Source organism: Leucoraja erinacea, chromosome 1, assembly GCF_028641065.1.
Source record: "Leucoraja erinacea ecotype New England chromosome 1, Leri_hhj_1, whole genome shotgun sequence".
Lineage (NCBI taxonomy): Eukaryota > Metazoa > Chordata > Chondrichthyes > Rajiformes > Rajidae > Leucoraja > Leucoraja erinaceus.
This window is the reverse complement of record NC_073377.1, coordinates 100,547,848-100,565,610: the sequence shown is the minus strand read 5'-3', so window position 1 is coordinate 100,565,610 and position 17,763 is coordinate 100,547,848. Positions and strand designations below refer to the sequence as shown.

At 42.1% G+C, this 17,763-nt stretch overlaps 1 protein-coding gene across 1 annotated transcript; it reads left to right on the top strand.

Moving 5' to 3' along the window:
• Positions 1-9,709: 9,709 nt before the first annotated feature.
• On the top strand, positions 9,710-16,523 carry fgf5 (fibroblast growth factor 5). Its single transcript, XM_055640183.1, has 3 exons — positions 9,710-10,610; positions 11,676-11,779; positions 14,801-16,523. Exons 1-3 carry the CDS (start codon positions 10,334-10,336, stop codon positions 15,149-15,151), a joined length of 732 nt encoding a protein of 243 aa, XP_055496158.1. The 5' UTR covers positions 9,710-10,333; the 3' UTR covers positions 15,152-16,523.
• The last annotated feature ends 1,240 nt before the right edge of the window (positions 16,524-17,763 follow it).

The window sequence follows — 17,763 nt, the reverse complement described above, 5'->3', positions numbered from 1 at the left end:
CTCTTTAACATTTAATATTGTTTTTTGAGGTAAAAACGAAATCATATTTATAAATACACTTTAATAGAGCAATCAGTTAATAAGCACAATAATCAAGTTTAATTTAATTTTGTTTTTTTTACATTTTGTTGTTTTATTTGAACAATCCAGTGGAGTTTTTATATTTGATTTTGATTTAATATTTTACATGAGTAGGACAAGAAGACTAAATTAATGCATGAATTCTCTTTTATGATTGATTTCTCTTAACATTCTCAAATTCATGGAATATTACATATAATTGGAGGGCAATAAATTTTATCAATGTTTTTTTTTTAAATCTGTTATCTGTTTCCTGTATTCCAAACTGAAGGAAATTACATAAAAAATTACAGTCTTTGTTTATTAAAGTAATGGTGTGACGGAGACAGTTATTCACTAGATTTGATGCAATAGATTTTTATAAATTTGGGCAGTCAGTCATCTATTAACAGATGTTCTTTGAGCATCTGTCAATAGCAAAGACCCTAGGGTTTGCCAGTGGACATCTTATTTCAGAAGTCAATAGCCTGCCTTTTGTGTGTCATTATCACCAAGCAGGTGCGTGATCATTCGCATTACCGATAAGAAATCCTTTGGGATTCATGTATTGACATCAACTTGTCATCAGTCAATACTCTGATTGACAGGTGTGTGTCAATAATCAGAAAACAGGTGCAGTTTAGCTAACCTGTCAATAGCTCTGGAGATTTTTGCATCTGGCTGTTCAGAATTAGGCAGTGGGGAATGTTTTTTTGGAAATGCACAAAAGTGGATCAGATACTGTGTCCGAAATAAAGAAGATTTGCATGCACGATCACCAAAAAGAAATGTTTGAATGGGATGATAGAGCATACGGCTAATTACATATCAAGAAGCACACTCGCGAACTTTTGGAAAAGTAACATTTTGTGAACTTAACTGCAGGTCGAAAATTGGAAACAAAAATCAAGCTTCAAAAATGTTGTTTCTTCCCTTTGGAGAAAATGAAGCTTGAATAAGCATTTGTTGAAATGAATTCCTTCTTGAATGATGCACAGTGGCAGAGCACAATATTGCTTACAATGGAATAAGCCACTGATCAGAATTTTGGTTATTACTTTTTCCTTAATCAGCATAACTGACCACTGTGACAACACTGAGCTAGATAAGGTAGAAAAGTACCGTTGCATATTGCAATTTGATACCTTTACCATCTAGACCCAAGGAAATGGAAATGAAAACTGTACAAGTGAGAAGTAGTCATTATTTTCCACCTCCAAAGTGATTTTGGTTGCAAAGCAATACAAAAGTGGATAAATCTACAGGCCAATGTATCTCTGGAGTAAATTAAATGGTGTGCGATCCCTTGGGAATTTGGTCTTGCATTCTTCTAATTTGACACATCTGATCTATGTGTCCAGCACAGTATGAAGCTAGCTTTCAAGAATACTCTGTTATGGGCACATATGCACATATGTCTCTCCTTGTGGTATGGGTGCAATTCAAAACTTGCCATTTGTATTCTATAACTATCAGTTCTCAACTTGAATATTGACAGGCAAATACTTTATTTTTTTAACCTTACTTATAAGCACAGGGATCTTGAAACCAAGAAGCCACAGTGATTACACTCAAAGACTTTGACATAATAGCATCAAAGAGAGCCGCAAAGCACATTCGTCCCTGAACTCACGATTTTTGTCATATTAAATTTGTTTTTTTTTAAAAGGAAATGGCAACAATTTTTCAAAATTCTTCTAATTTTATTGGCTCCCAGAAGTTACCAGAAAAATCCCAAAGTTTAATCGTAAATGCAACTACTGAACCCATGTCATTTGTATAACCGCCGCACCTCCAGTTTTATGTTACTTTAAATGAGATTCACTTTGTGCCAGGAAGTGGCCTTTAGCCCACGCTTGGTATTAGGTTGAGGTTGCTTAAATTAATTTCAGCAGAAGACAAAGGGCTTTACTCTATCATTCTGGTTTGGATTTGTAATAAAATCCAGGAATGCAAGTGCAATGTTTTAACTTGCTGAATCAGATAGTCATTGTGTACTGTATTGTAACACCTTTGCAAATATTATCACTTGAATTGAGAATTGAAAACCATAGTAAAATGCGCAGTGCAATCTTTTGGAAAGAGGTCTGAATCCTTTTCAAGAATGTTGTTGTTTTTTCTGATCTCTACGGGCACTATTAACCAAAAAAATTGTCAAACTTCCTCTTATTTTCCTTTCAATCACATTAATCTAGTTGTCATTACAACTTATTTATTTAAACAGATCAAAAATAAACACTTTTATTCAAGAGAATGCATTGACACACATCTAAAGCAATGTAATCTAATTTGCACCTGAATTTTTAAATTACATTTGAATCTATGTTTTTAAATGTAGCTTGTGAATAAATAGCTTTAGAATGATTTCAGACGCATTTGGGGTTTATGTAAGTTAATAGCTACGTCCGATTAGATAGAATCCGGGCAAATGGAGTGTGTACTTACTTTATCCAAATGGTTTATTTTTGTTGCAAATGAAAAATTAATCAGGGTTGGTTTATAAATTGGTTGGTTTATAAATGAATTTTTAAGGACAAGAAAAGGCAGAGAAGATTCATGGTAAAGCTTAAAACAAGGACACTGCAAAATCTTTTCTTTCTCTGGTTACTTGATGAATCCTAGGTTTCATGTCATTAATCATTCTCTCTTCCTCATCTTTAGTTCAAATGTTAAACCGTGTCCGATGTATGCAGAATCCTCAAGTTACAGTTCTAAAGAACGGCAATATCATTAAAGTGAATGGGTCCAAACATTTACAATCCGATCAAAAACATTCAATAAAAGATGCATTGATGGTGCCAAAGTAGAGATGGTTGAAAGCTTCCAATTCCCAGGAGTAAAAATCACCAGCAACTTGCCCTGGACTACCCATATTGAAGCAATGGCCACATTTTGTTTATTGTCACATGTACCGAGGTACAGTGAAAAGCTTTTTGTTGTGTGCTAACCAGTCAGCAGAAATACAATACATGATTACAATCGACCCATTTACAGTGTACAGATACATGGTAAGGGAATAACATTTAGTGCAAGGTAAAGCCAGCAAAGTCCGATCAAGGATAGTTACCAAAGAGGTAGATAGTGGTTCAGCACTGGTCTCTGGTAGTGTAGGATGATTCAGTTACCTGATAACAGCTGAGAAGAAACTGTCACTCAATCTGGTGGTGTGCATTTTCACACTTTTATACATTTTGCCTGATGAGAGAAGGGACAAGAGGGAGTGGCCAGGGTGCGACTCATCCTTGATTATCCTGCTGGCCTTGCTGAGGTAGCATGAGGTATAAATGGAATCAATGGAAGGGAGGTTGGTTTATGTGATGGTCTAGACTGCATCCACAATTTGCTGCAATCTTGGATGGAACTGTTCCCAAACAAAGCCATCAAAGCAAATGCCTCTACTTCCTTAGAAGGCTCAGGAAGTTTGGCATTTCCCCAACAACTCTCACCAACTTGTACAGATGCACTGTCAAAAACATTTTATCAGGATGCATCACCGCTTGGTTTGGGAACAGATCCATCCAAGACTGCAAGAAATTGGAGAGAATTGTGGGCGCAACCCAGACCATATCTTCCATTGACTCCATTTACACCTCATGCTGCCTCGCAAGACCACCAGCATAATCAAGGATGAGTTGCATCCTGGCCACTCCCTTATCTCCCCTCTCCCATCTGGAAAGAGGTATAGATGTGTGGCCAGATAGAAGTGTGCACATGTCCAGATTCAGGGACAGTTTCTTCCCAGCTATTATCAGGCAACTGAACCATCCTACCAACAAATAGAGAGCAGTCCTGAGCTACTGTCTACCTCATTGGTGACCTTCAGAATATGGTTGATCAAACTTTACTGGTCTCTATCTTGCACTAAACGTTATTCATGTTATTCCGTTTATTATCTATTTGTACGATGTGAATGGCTTGAATGTAATCATGTATTGTCATTCCGCTGACTGATTAGCACGCAACAAAAGCTTTTCACTGTACCATGGTACACGTTGTAAACAGGCACCAGAGATCATGTATGATTTAAACATATCTTTAATCAGCACTAAGAGGACAACAGGTTGTCAGTGCATCCTAGCTGCAAAGACTGGCAGTGCCGGGAACGAGTGTTAGTATAAGTGTTATAGTGGGGTGGAGTTAGTGATGCTGGCTTATGTGTGATTGGTTCACATGCATCATCAATCTACATCCTTCCCCCTTAGGATTAAGTGTTGAAAGGGCACCCATGCCATGGAGTTAAACACACTCGCCATATCTGTCTGGTGGTCTGCTAACACGGCCTGAGCATGTGCTGACCCAACCCTCCCCTCCCTCTTCTGAAAGATGAGACGGAGAGCCTGGAGGCGAGAATGGCGCGGGAGAGGCTTGTGGGGACCGAAAGGGGAAACATGCGGTAGGTGAGGTCCCGTGGTTAGTGGAGACCGAGGGACGAGGAGGGGTGTGACGCATGCAGGGACGGGTGGGAGACATTGCAGAAGGCAGCTGGAACTGGAGCGGCGGAGCATAGGGACCAGGAGGCGGTGGTCCGTTCTCCCTCACAGCAAGCAGGTGTTGTCGACTTCTCCAGTATACCGCTCCCTCACAGTCCACCAGGTAGGATTGTGGCTCGTCAGTCAGGCTGACAACAGTGCCCAGACGGGAATGCCCAGTTGAAGTTCGTAGATGGACGACCTGGCCCGGCAGCAGAGGCTTGAGTGGTCTGCTGGAACTGTCGTATGACCGTTTCTGGATGTCATGCTTCTCTTGGAGACGTTTCTGGATAGTGGCAGGCTTCAACACCCAAGGGACCAGCTGCTGTTGTGCGGTGGGGACCAGAGACCTCGTCAATCTCGACATCAGGCGCTGTGACGGCGATCCCAGGGTTTAGTCTCTGGCAAAGTTTCTGAGATTCAGGAGGTCGAGATAGACGTCTGACTTTGAAATGTGCGCTCCCTCCAGCAAGTGCTTGGCACTTCTGACAGCACGTTCAGCGAGTCCATTACTCTGTGGATACTCGGGACTGCTCGTGACGTGCTTGAAGTTATCATCGGTCTGCGAAAAGCTTGAACATGTGGCTGGTGAACTACCGACCGTTGTCGGTTCTCAGGCTGACAGGAGCGCCATATGCGGAGAAGTGTCTTTTCAGCTTCTTGATGACCATCTCAGATGTGAGGGAGGTCAGTTGGTCTAGTTCAAACCAGTTAGAAAAGGAGTCGACCAGAACGAGGTAGTGCTTTCGGCACCATTCGAAAATGTCTGCCGCCAGCGACATCCAGGGCGGTGGTGGTGGAGGTTGTTGCAGAAGGGGCTGCCGCTGCTGATGAGGCGCAAGGTTGTTGCAAGTGGGGCAGGAGGCTATGCGGTCCCGGATGTACTCGGCCATCCCCGGCCAGTAGAACAGACCACGAGCACATTGTTTGTGTGGAGTCGGCTCCTGGGTGACCGCTGTGTGCCTCTTTGAAGTATTCGTCTCATAGCGATGAGGGTATCACCACCTTGTGGCCCTTAACCACAACACCATCCTGTACCACCAGTTCATCATAGACCAAGAAGAACGGCTGCACCTCTGTGGGCGTGTCGGATTGTTTGTCTGGCCAGCCTGTTTTGATGATGGAGGAGAGGGTTTGAAGCGTATCGTCAGTGGCAGTGTGCGCGGCCAGGATGCGCAGTTGCTTACTGGAGATGAGGTCGACACCGAGGACCATGAAATCTTCCTGTTCATGGGGGTGTTGTTCGCAAGATGCCCGAGGTGCATGAGAGAGAGTGTCAGCGACATGCATGTCCTTACCCTTTTTGTAGGTAATGGAGAAGTCGTACCGCTGCAGCTGCAGCATCATGCACTGCAAGCGAGCTGGCACAGCATGGATGGGCTTGTTCAGTATGGTCACCAGTGGTTCGTGGTCCATCACGACCGTGAATGTGTTGCCAAAGACAAAGTGGTGGAGTTTGGTGCAGGCAAAGACGACAGCCAGCAGTTCCTTTTTGGTTTGCGCGTAGTGCTGCTCCATGTCGGTCATGGTGAGAGAGGCATACGCGACAGGTAGCAAAGAACTCAGATCCAACCGTGACGATATCTGTAAACAATGTAGACTTTGGCACGAAATTAGACACTGGGGCGAAAGTAAACACTATGTCAATCAACCTCTTGAACAAGGTTAGAACTAACGAGCCTCTCATCAAGGACAAATCCATTTTACATGCTTTTGGAGGGGAGGTATTGGTTCCTCTGGGCAAAACCAACTTGAAATGTGCATTAAAAAAACCACGAGGGATTTGACCTTCTATGTATTGAATTTGAATTCAGTTACTCTGCTTGGCAATTGTGCCTGTCAGGAGCTGGGGCTAATATCCTTTGATGAAACTGTCCACAAGCTGCAAGTTTCGTTTGACCCGCTGAGTAAATTCCGTGATCTTTTCGACAAAACCTAGGCAAGTTGCCTGTGACCTACAAGATTATTACTGACCCCGATGTGACACACGTCATCCGAGTCCCACACCGATTATCATTTGCCATGACTGACAGGGTTCATTCTATGTTGAAAGACATGGCCTCCATTGGCGCAATTGAAGCAGTCAGCGACCCCACCAACTGGGTCTCGACCATGATTGCCACGGTCAAGAAGGGAAAGAACAAAATCCGCCAGTGCATCAACCCGAAAGACCTGAACACTGTCATTAAGCACCCACACCATCCCACTTCTGACACCATGTAAACAGGCACCAGAGACCATGTATGATTTAAACACATCTTTAATCAGCACTATAACTTAACAGCGTTGAGGACAACAGGTTGTCAGTGCATCCTAGCTGCTCAGACTGGCAGTGCCGGGAACGAGTGTTAGTATAAGTGTTATAGTGGGGTGGAGTTAGTGATGCTGGCTTATGTGTGAATGGTTCACATGCATCATCAATCTACACACGTGACAATAAACTCAACTCAACTCAAGTAAATATGATGGTGTAATTTCCTGATCCAAGCATCAGTGTGAAAGGACCAAGTTAGAGTTTGTAACATCTCACGAATTACAAAAGAAAACTTACTGAGGGTTTATTATCAATATAAATATAGAAAGATAACTTGCATCCTGCTCACACTTTCACGGTTGTTTATGCAAGCCGCAGTGGGAATCCTGCACATGTATTAACAACCCAGCCGCGGACACCGTCTCTCCGCTCATGCACATTCCCATTGACTGCGCTGATACCCACCCTTCTAGCTGATATAGCTTATTAGATTTGATTCTAGTGCAAGACCGTTAATTGGTGAATCTCCAAACCTAGTCTAGTTTATCGCCCGAACTTTTTTTTCAAACACGGAGGCTCGTATGACTGCAGATACCGGCAACTTGAGCAAAGAACGAAGTGCTGGAAGGACTTAAACCCCCTTTTCACGGTGCGACTTGACGCAAGAGGTAACCAGAGTTTGACATCGTGGGAACCTCGTGCGGTAACAATACGGCATTCGTGGACCACCGTGGCGCTAACGGCAGTTAATCGTGTACCTTGGGTACTCGGGAGAAAATTCAAACATGTTTGAATTTGTCCAAGAGTGTCTTGTGCACTTGTGGTTGAGCATTGCAACATTTTATGAACGAAGTGTCCCGTGCGATATCCGTAGTAACTCTTGCGGTCACCGTGGGAACTCCTGCCAACGGTGAACCCGGAAGTTGGATAGAGTGAATCCAGCCAGTTTGCTATTTACATACAAATCTAATAAAACTAGCTAAGCATTTCATTAATGTCAGTGTGTCTCTTTTTGTCTGAAAGATGGGGGTGTCTTCATTTACTGGCGGTGGGTGTCTGTCACTGAAACAGGCAGGTAAGATTTCGCATCCACCTTGTGTGTGCGTCTCTCTCTCTCTCTCTCTCCCCCCTCCCTCTCACACAGGCGTGAATGGATGAACTCCGCGGGCCAGGCAGCATCTACAGAGAGAAATGGACAGACGAGAGAGAGAGAGCGAGGCAGTCCTGGTCAGTCCTTTGAAGATAGACACCAGTTGCTTGGAGCAACTCAGCGGGACGGGCCGCATCTCTGGAGAGAAGGAACGTAAATGCTGCCTGGCCCGCGGAGTTCCTCCATTCATGCCTGTGTGAGAGTGAGGGAGGGAGAGTGTGAAGAAGGCTCTCGACCCGAAACGCCACCCGTTCCTTCTCTCCAGAGATGCTGCCTGTCCCGCTGAGTTGCTCCAAGCAACTGGTGTCTATCTTCAAAGGACTGACCAGGACTGTCTCTCTCTCTCTCTCTCTCTCTCTCTCTCCCTCCCTCCCTCTCACCCTCCCTCCCTCTCACACAGGCGTGAATGGATGAACTCCGCGGGCCAGGCAGCATCTACAGAGAGAAATGCTGGAGAAACTCAGCGGGTGCAGCAACATCAATGGAACGAAGGAAATAGACAACGTTTCGGCCCCGCTGCACCCGCTGAGTTTCTCCAGCATTCGCGTGTGTGGGTGGGAGTTGGGGTGAGGGGGGGGGGGGAGAGACATAAGGCAGCCTGAAGAATGGGTCGTCTGTCCATTTCTCTCTGTACATGCTGCCTGGCCCGCGGAGTTCATCCATTCATGCCTGTGTGAGAGAGAGAGAGAGAGGAGGGGAGAGAGAGAGAGAGAGAGAGAGAGAGAGAGAGAGAGAGAGAGAGAGAGAGAGAGAGAGGCAGTCCTGGTCAGTCCTTTGAAGATAGACACCAGTTGCTTGGAGCAACTCAGCGGGACAGGCAGCATCTCTGGAGAGAAGGAACGGGTGGCGTTTCGGGCTGAAAGTTTCTTCAGACTGAAAGTTTCACCTCTCAGTAGATCATAAAATAACAATAATCACGGTCAATGTGAGATACAGTCTTTATTCATATTTGACAAAATAAAAAGACGACTTCTTGCACATATTGAGAAGGTGCATCACACCAAACAACATTTGTCTGAAAAAACAGATTATTCTTCAGCTCATTAAAGAGCTCGGGTGAAAAAAACGAATAGAGTGTGTGACAACAAAGTAACATCATTTGTGCCACGTGATTAACTACACTACAGTCCACGATGTTCATTCGGGAAAGATCGGGAGACGGACAAGTCACTCGCACAAATGACAGAATTGCCGAGTACCGTGGGAACTCTTGGTCTACCCCCCCCGTTATATCGTGTGATATCGTGCTAGACCACGACCACTCCACTCTGGCTACATCTTGCGTCAAGTCGCCCCGTGTAAACTACCCATTAGACCTTGCTGCACTCGCGGAGGGAATGGACAGATGACTTTTCAGAATGTAGGAGGATCCCGATCTGAAAAAATCGTCTGCCATTTCCCACCACATATGCTGCCTGGCCTGCTGAGTCCCTCCAGCCCTTTGTTTTGTTTCGTATTCTCCGGCCAACTAACTTGCAATACCAGTGGAATATAGGTGTGCTCTTACAAATCTATATGTTTCTATCGGTGTGCAGAATATGAGTGATTTCATCTTGCTATTGTCAACCTTGCAAGAACTGGAGCAAAATGTTTATTATTTTTTATTGTAAAATATCGTGCGATTTCATATATTTTGGATTATAATCGGATATCAAGTGAGCCCATTATTGTACTAGAGATCGTGCTTACATATTACGTGGTGCTAGAATGTCGATATTATAAGTGTGCCAAACTAACCTGTTTGACCTGCAAATGCTCTATTTAAATTATTAGTCGCTGTTAATTAGTCATGAGGCACAAACCTTCATATAGAAAACTTGTCGATATCGATCCATTGAGTAAATTTGTCTTTTTATATTTCAGAATGCACTCTGGCCATTTATATATCTAGTCGAAATCTCTGGGGAGCTGATGGGTCACGAAAGATCATTGCGGTTCTTGGTTAAGAACCATTAGTTCACGGCGTCCTCGAGTTTCGGCATGAAATGACTCATTCGTTATCCCCTGTGGGACCCATTTCTGGCTGTTATGAATTATTTGTGGGCTTCCCTCTACGATTAAAATTCGCCTTGTCTTGCGTGAAGTCTGTGCAGATGGCGTCCTGGCATTTTTGATATTATTGATGCCTCTTTTTCGTAACGTGTAGTCTTCACATTTCATATTGGACGCGACCATGTCCATTCTTTGGCGGCTGCAGGATGAGAACCCGTCGTTCAGATCACAGGCATGCATCTCGCAGTGAGATCATTTGTGTTATAAATATCCCCGTGCCAGCAGTAGCTTTTGCATGGAAATGCCTGGCGAACACGCCACGAACGGCCGGCAGTGCATGGAGCAAAGGATCAGCAAAATGCGGGGTTTGTCCTAGCAGCGAGCACTCTGGAGAGATCTGCTGGAAGAATGCGCCTGCACTTCCTCCTCCGCCTCCTCTTTTTGAATCGCGCTATCCACTTCGCTTCGGGCTACATCGAGCAGGTAGTGTCCGCAGAATCACCCCAGGGCACAGCAAACGAAAGCTCTTCAGCCATGCAAAGCCGCAGATCGCTGAGGAACATCTACCAATGGAATAGGTCTGGGCCGCGCACTGGAAGACTCTACTGCAGAGTTGGAATTGGTTTTCATTTACAGATTCAGGCTGATGGCAAAGTCAGCGGCTCGCATGAAGCCAATCTGTTCAGTAAGTGTATGTTCTAAATAAGTTCACGTGGCAATGGCAGACTGTATTACGTAAACACAGCCAGTCATAAATAATATAATATGGTCTATGGATTCCAATTATCTGTGGAGAAATAGCATATCATTTATGCGCGTGCATTGTGTTTCATTGCAACTTTCGTTGCTAGTCTCTTTTAGCATGATTGCTTTTGTTTCAAGTTAAATCGCTTCGCCCACCAATGTATTGCGCGTTCTGGAGGTCACGAATGGATACTGATGGATAAGAATTGACAGATTTGTTATGGGCAAGCTAAATATCTTCATTTCGATCAACGTGTTGGCAGATATTAAATGCACATCGACGCGTTTCTGGTTGTTTTAAGCTAAAGGAAAATACTTGCAATACTCACAGAAAGTGAATCTTACACCGTGATTTTAGTATATTGTATAATCACCATTATTCTATCTCCATTTAATTGGAAGTGGCGTGTGTTTACAGAGTTATTTTTGTTATAAAGATCGATTTTGCGATTAGTGATTCCGGGGACAGGTTGTCTGGCCCGTGCTTCACAGTGGTCACGTTAAACTGCGAAGTATGTCGGTAACAGGTGCAAGGCTAAAGGGAACTGAGTGCTTGGAGTTATTGCGTTAGAACATGGTGTGGTCGATCTGGCCAATTAATATCTGGAAATAACACATTTCTGAATGTATGATTCATATAACGCTTGAAAACTCCACGAAACACAAATCATAAAACTGAAAGGAAAGTAATTATTGTTAACATATTTCTTAGCAAACCATCTCTAATTCTCAAACTGCGAAGCTTTGTGATCTGCAATCTCACCATACCCATGCCATATTAGTGTAATCCCTGCAACGATAATCAAAAGTGGCATATTTTGTAAAATGCAGAGCATATTTGGCATTTCAGAATTTCAAATCGTTACTTGATATAAGTGAACACCAGCTTTAAAAGCGATGGTTGAAAAGACCTTTAAACAAAGGAAGCTTGCATTTAGCCTTCCCTTGGCAGTACATTTTTGAAACCCGACGTTAACATTTCTTTCTTGTTTAATTTCACTTCTAGGTATTTTAGAAATATTCGCCGTGTCTCAAGGGATAGTGGGAATTCGTGGGATTTTTAGCAATCGTTTTTTAGCGATGAGTAAAAAAGGGAAACTCCACGCCACCGTGAGTATTATAGGAGGTCGAGGGTGCTTAAATGTGTACAGGACCATTCTTCAAATGTCTGTGCATCGTACAAGTGTAAATGTTGGATGTTAATTGCACAAATTTGTCAGATGCACCCGCCCGCTCACTGATGAATGAATGGTTCAAAACGAGATCTAGCTTCCAACACACGAGGTTTGAACATCCGCAGCTGAGACGACATCGTTTTTAACATAATTGGTTCCAAAAAGTGTCATTCAGTCCACGGTAAATCTTCTAAACATTACGCCAGCGTAAGAATTAGTGAGGATTTTTCTCCTGACCATTCGAAAATCATTCCATGCTTATTCTAGAATTTCGCCGTGTTACCCATTACTCTTGTTAAATAACCAAGATGCGATGCTATAATGCGCACAACCTCCCAAAAGCATGGACTGTGTCCCGTGTTTCATAGAAACATAGAAACATAGAGATTAGGTTCTGGAGTAGGCCATTCGACCCTACGTGCCAGCACCGCCATTCAATATGATCATGGCTGATCATTCAAAATCAGTACCCCTTTGACTTTTTTCCCTATATCCCTTGATTTCCTTAGCCCTAAGCGTTAAATCTAACTCTTTCATTGAAAGGGAAACGGGAATCGGCTTCTACCCCAAGATCTAAGTTTTCTCTCTCGTACCGTGGCAACTCGATAGAAAAACTCAAAGCCACTTCGTAAATGGCTGACTGGCTTATTACTTACGGAAGAGGGGCAGCAATATTTGCAAATTAAGAGATAAGGGGAGAAAATCTGATAACATAAGGAAATAACGAAATATGTGGTTTCAAACCCAAAACTGACAATATCAAGAAAATGCGTCGAACAAACTTGCAGTTGATGTTATTCCAGTTGCGAAATTTCCCTGCAAACTCAATACTTTTTATTTTTCAAAATGCGAACATCTAGTAAATCGCATTATTATTATTTGTTTTGTTTGTTTACATTGTATTTCAATCTAAACTACGTTGAAAGTTACCGGATGACATTGCCTTCTGAATACACAGACTTTTGATGGGTAGCTTTCGAGTTACGCAAAATAGACAGGCATTGTTGTACTTTTTAACCATCTGTTAACTTTATCCAGTGTTGAACATTGAAAAAGGCACACAGCCATTCAGCCTCAAACTTAAAGTCTAAAATAGATTTGTTTTCCTATTGCTCTGGATCACTTCGTGAAATATTATTTAGCTGATGATCCTATAGTTACTAGTAATAGTAATAGTAAAAATTAATATTTAGGGTTTGTGCAACCTTGTCAAGGTTCAGAAATCAAATGATTGGATTACGTTAGGGATTCGAAACACACAAATTGACATTTGACCTAACTTGCCTTCTGTTGATGCTACTAAAATTAATGCAATCAATGCTAAATGCCACGTGACTCTCCAGCGGTCATGCTTGGTTGAAGTTGTGTGATTACTTAATAAGTTTCGGAATAACAAAGTGAATCTTGCGCCCGTCAGTCAGTATGGGCCCTTGTAGAACTCGATCTGTCCACTTACATCTAAAATGAGATAAAAGTCAATAGTACAACTATTTCTGCATCATGCTAAACCATTCTATGTATTAAGTTGGAACACTGCTCCAGTTCTTCTTTCTGTCCCTTATCTTGACTAGTCGCCTGACACCAGTCTCTTTTTTTTTTTCAAAATACAGATGGCAACGTAATTAAATCAGTGAGTGGGTTCCAAGGATATTGTATTCCAGCATTTACGTGTCCTAGCAATTATCAACCGCCGCACAGAAGAGATTTTCTTTTAATTCCTCGGGAGGATTTGACACGTTTTCAAATGCTGCAATATTCACTTCACATTAATTGCAATTTTGACTGCCTCGAGCGTGGAAACGGGACATGTCACGCAACGATAATTTCGTATCGAAGTTTAAGATCACCCCTTTTTATTTTTGACCTCCAAGCGGAAAGCTAAGCAGCCAAATTTTATTTTAAAAAATACCGAACATTTTGTGAGGCATGTTTCAACGTGAATGCCACAACTGGAAATTGGCAGACAATAGCTGTCAATAATGTTTGTAGTTTGGCTTCTGGAATTTCATTGCAAATTCAAAGAGCTTCAAAAGAAGGCTGGGCAGGTGCACGAGGAGGTTATATGGATGCCATGTCTGATATCTACAGTATTGCATAGTTCTAAGATTGCAATATCATACAGAGGTAGTTAGTTATCTAAAATCATTGTAAAATGTACAAGTGTACAAGTGTACATTTTCACATGCCGTTATATTTGATCAAAACTATCTCAAGGTTAAATATTTTTTAAGCACAAATACTGAAAATGTGAGGTTGCCACGGATTAATTTGCATTTTAGCAAGCCTTAAAGATTCATTTTCACGCACCGAATACCAGTTATGATTTTACCGCAACCGGCGTCTCGTTTGAAGTTCTTATCTTACAGTGATTTATTTCTCGGACACATTCCGAAGCAGTCCATTATTAGAGAATCTTTGAGCTAATTGCTCAAAAGCTAATTGCTCACTTTAAGCAAAGTTGCATTTACGGGTTCTGATGAAAGGTCGTCGAACTGACACATTTACCGTGTTTCTCCACAGATGTTGACTTACTTATCGTGTATTTCCAACATGTTTTTGTTTTTATTGTAAATTTAACAGTTTATCAGGGTTTGAAGAAGGGTCTCACCCATTTCCTTCTCTCCTGAGGTGCGGCCTGTCCAGCCGAGTTACTCAAGCTTTTGGTGTCTTTCGGTTTAAACCAGCATCTGCAGTTCTTTCTTACGCAGTTTCTGGGAGGTCGGTTCTCCCTCAAATATCCGATTAAGGACAAGTTAGTTAAACATTTTAGGGAGAAAGGAATGGAAAGATCGTTTGGCGAGATGAGATTATCGGCATGGGGCATAAGTAACTGCAAGGATTATTTGGGCCCAATGGCCAATTTCTGTGCTGTGCGTGTAATCCTTGGTGTGATTGCATTATTGAGATATCTTAAACCAAATAAAGTCTAATTTTGTTTGTGTTGCTCTTTTTGTAGACGAAGTTTACTGCTGAATGTAATTTCAGGGAGCGGTACCAGGAGAATAGCTACAACACTTACGCCTCAGCCACTTACAAGAGCGAGAACAGCAGTCGAGAATGGTACGTGGCTTTAAATAAATGCGGCAAAGTTAAAAAGGGGAATAGCCCCCGAGTGAAACCTCAACACATTTCGACACATTTCCTTCCAAGGTTCAAGCAGTCTGAAAAAGAAAAGACTTTCAAAATTACCAAGAAGGTGCCAGAGAAGAAAACACCGTCCAAGCCCCCGAAATCGCCTCCCGCTGTAAGCACCAGCAGGAAGTATGTGAACGTTGTCAAATATAGGCCGAAATTTCGATTTGGTTAGCAGTGGGTGGATTTCGCTCTTTTTATTTGCTTCAGGGGTCAGTGATTTCGGTGGAAAGTAGATGTGAAGCAACGAGGATCACTGAACATACCTAGTTTAAGGCATGGCATCCTCGAACCGCGTGGTCTGCGCCCAACTCCGGCAGTGGGAGCTTGTTTATGAGTGGATGCTGCATCGACACTGGAAATGAGAGGCTGACAGGGAAATATGCAAAATACAACTTATTTTCTAGTAGAAGAACATATGTCTGTTTGTATTCAATCTTTCGCCAACTGGAGAAAACATACTTTAAAAGTTCATTCATGTTCATTGAAAAAAAAATGTTTTTGTCGGTGCATTTCTTATAGAGGATGTGCTTTTATAAATGAAAACGCAAAAAGCTCTCCTGTCTTATCTCTGTCGGAACCGTAGAATCGGTTTGGAAAGATAGCAAATACCTTTATTTTTAAGGCATGTATCCTCTTTCCCAGATACTTGCAATCCTTTCTCTAATAGAGAAATAGCGCTGGTATTGTGTAACCTACATTGATACTTGTTTGGATGGCACATGCAACAATTATTATACTCTGGGCGAACGACCCCTGAGGTCCAGTCATCCCCCGACCGAACAGGTGGGAGGATGGATTGGAGACCGTCAATCAAACTATCACTTTGGAGTTCGGATGTTTAAAATACCCCTGTCATGATCCTAGCATTCCACCTCTTACAGACTCGGGAGGAAAAAGACTGCTTTGCTTTGCAGAGAAAAATACGCATGCTTTTGGGAGGCAGCACCTGTCTATAGGTGTATCAAGTGGCAAGCATCAATGTCACGGACCATTATCGCACACTGTCATCAGAAATGCTCTAATGGCAGAATAAAAATCTCTCCTGGGACTCGTACAGGGAGGTAATGATTCCTGTGGTAGACATTGCATTAAAACACATGCCTTATATTGTATACGAGGGCACGTTGATCTAAGAGTTTACATGCATGAGCTGCACTCGGAAATCGCTGTCTGCTGCACTTGCAGATAACAAGCATCGAGGCAACATTCATTTAATGTGCATGCATTCTTTAATACTTACCTTTAAATATTTTGAGGTATTTGACAAAAAAGATATACAATAAATGTATTGCTATTAATTTTGTTTACATTCACGGTGTTGATTGTTGATGTTATGTTGTGATCATTTAATTAAGAATGTTGTCTCCTTGAATGTTGTCTGGTTGGTTTATAAAGATATGTAAAATTGGAATTTATATTTTCTCATGTTTTCTGTTTGATTTTATGGGCAATATGCTGTAAAAAGCACGAGGATAAAAAAGAAGGATGTGATTAATGAATATTTATCAATAAATCTCAAAGAATCAGATTTTATTTTTATTGAATGCTGTGATCTGCGGTTTCTGTTCTGTGAAGCACAATGGGAAGTGTATTCTCCTTCGATTTGAATTTTCATGCTTTTTGAATTTACAGTTCAAGTTATTGGACTCGAGCGAGACAAATCACAATGCAGTAAGCACCTAGTATCTATCATCTTGTACCGAATGGGAACACCAGCCCTGTGCCTTTCTCCTCCATCAATCGTTGTCCTTGAATTTGTGGGGGGGTTTGTGCATTTAGCAAGTAATTGATACATCTGAGATAAAAATAACATATGATAGAGATTTTGAGCTGGTCAACTAGTCAAGTGGCCTCTGTGGAAAGAGGGGTCCCGGTCTGAAATATTGCCTGTACATTCCCTCCACAGATGCTGCCTGACTTGCTGGATTCCTCCAGCACTTTGGGTTTTGCCCAAGACTCCAGCATCTGCAGTTCCTTGTGACTCGGTGGAAAGGGGTTAAAGTTTCATGTGAATTACATAGGCTCTGCTCCCACAGGGAGTGAATTCCAGGCCAAAATGTCTCTGTTTATAAAGAGATGAGAATAAATTAATCTTTAGTCAAATATTGTAAATCTTTGGATCTTGAAACATCCGCTGTTGAAAGATGCTTTTCTCTAATTCCCGATTTAAGCCCACCTTACTCATTCTCCCCTCAGCCTTCTTTGTTCCATGAGAAGCAACCCCATCTTTTAAAGTAACTTTGTTGCTGAAATCCCTTTATTGCAGGAACCATTCTAGGTTTTTTTCTTCACTCTGGGGCTTGTTAAATCTTTCCTTAATTCTCTTGAGCAGAATTGTACCCAATACTCTGGTTGTGGTGTAATTAACTTTTTATAAATACATAACTTAATCTTCCTACTCATTTATGAAACCCAGGATCCCATGTGCATCAATATATCCTGTCACCTTAAATGATTTAGACACATATGTTCCTACATACCCATTAGAACTGCAATATTTAGTTTGTAGTGTGTAGGAAGGAACTGCAGATGCTGGTTTACACTGAAGATAGACACAAAATGCTCGAGTAGCTCTGCGGGACAGGCAGCATCTCCAGGGAAAAGGAATGAGTGGCATTTCAGGTTGGCCATTTTGTACAATATTTTGTACAATATTTAGTTTATTGTCACAGTGTGGCAAAATTTGAATTTGGTAATAAGACTGGATATTTGGTATTAAGACTGGTCCAGCATATCCTGTATTTAACTTCAGGTGCATATCATGAACTACAATCCTACAGATAA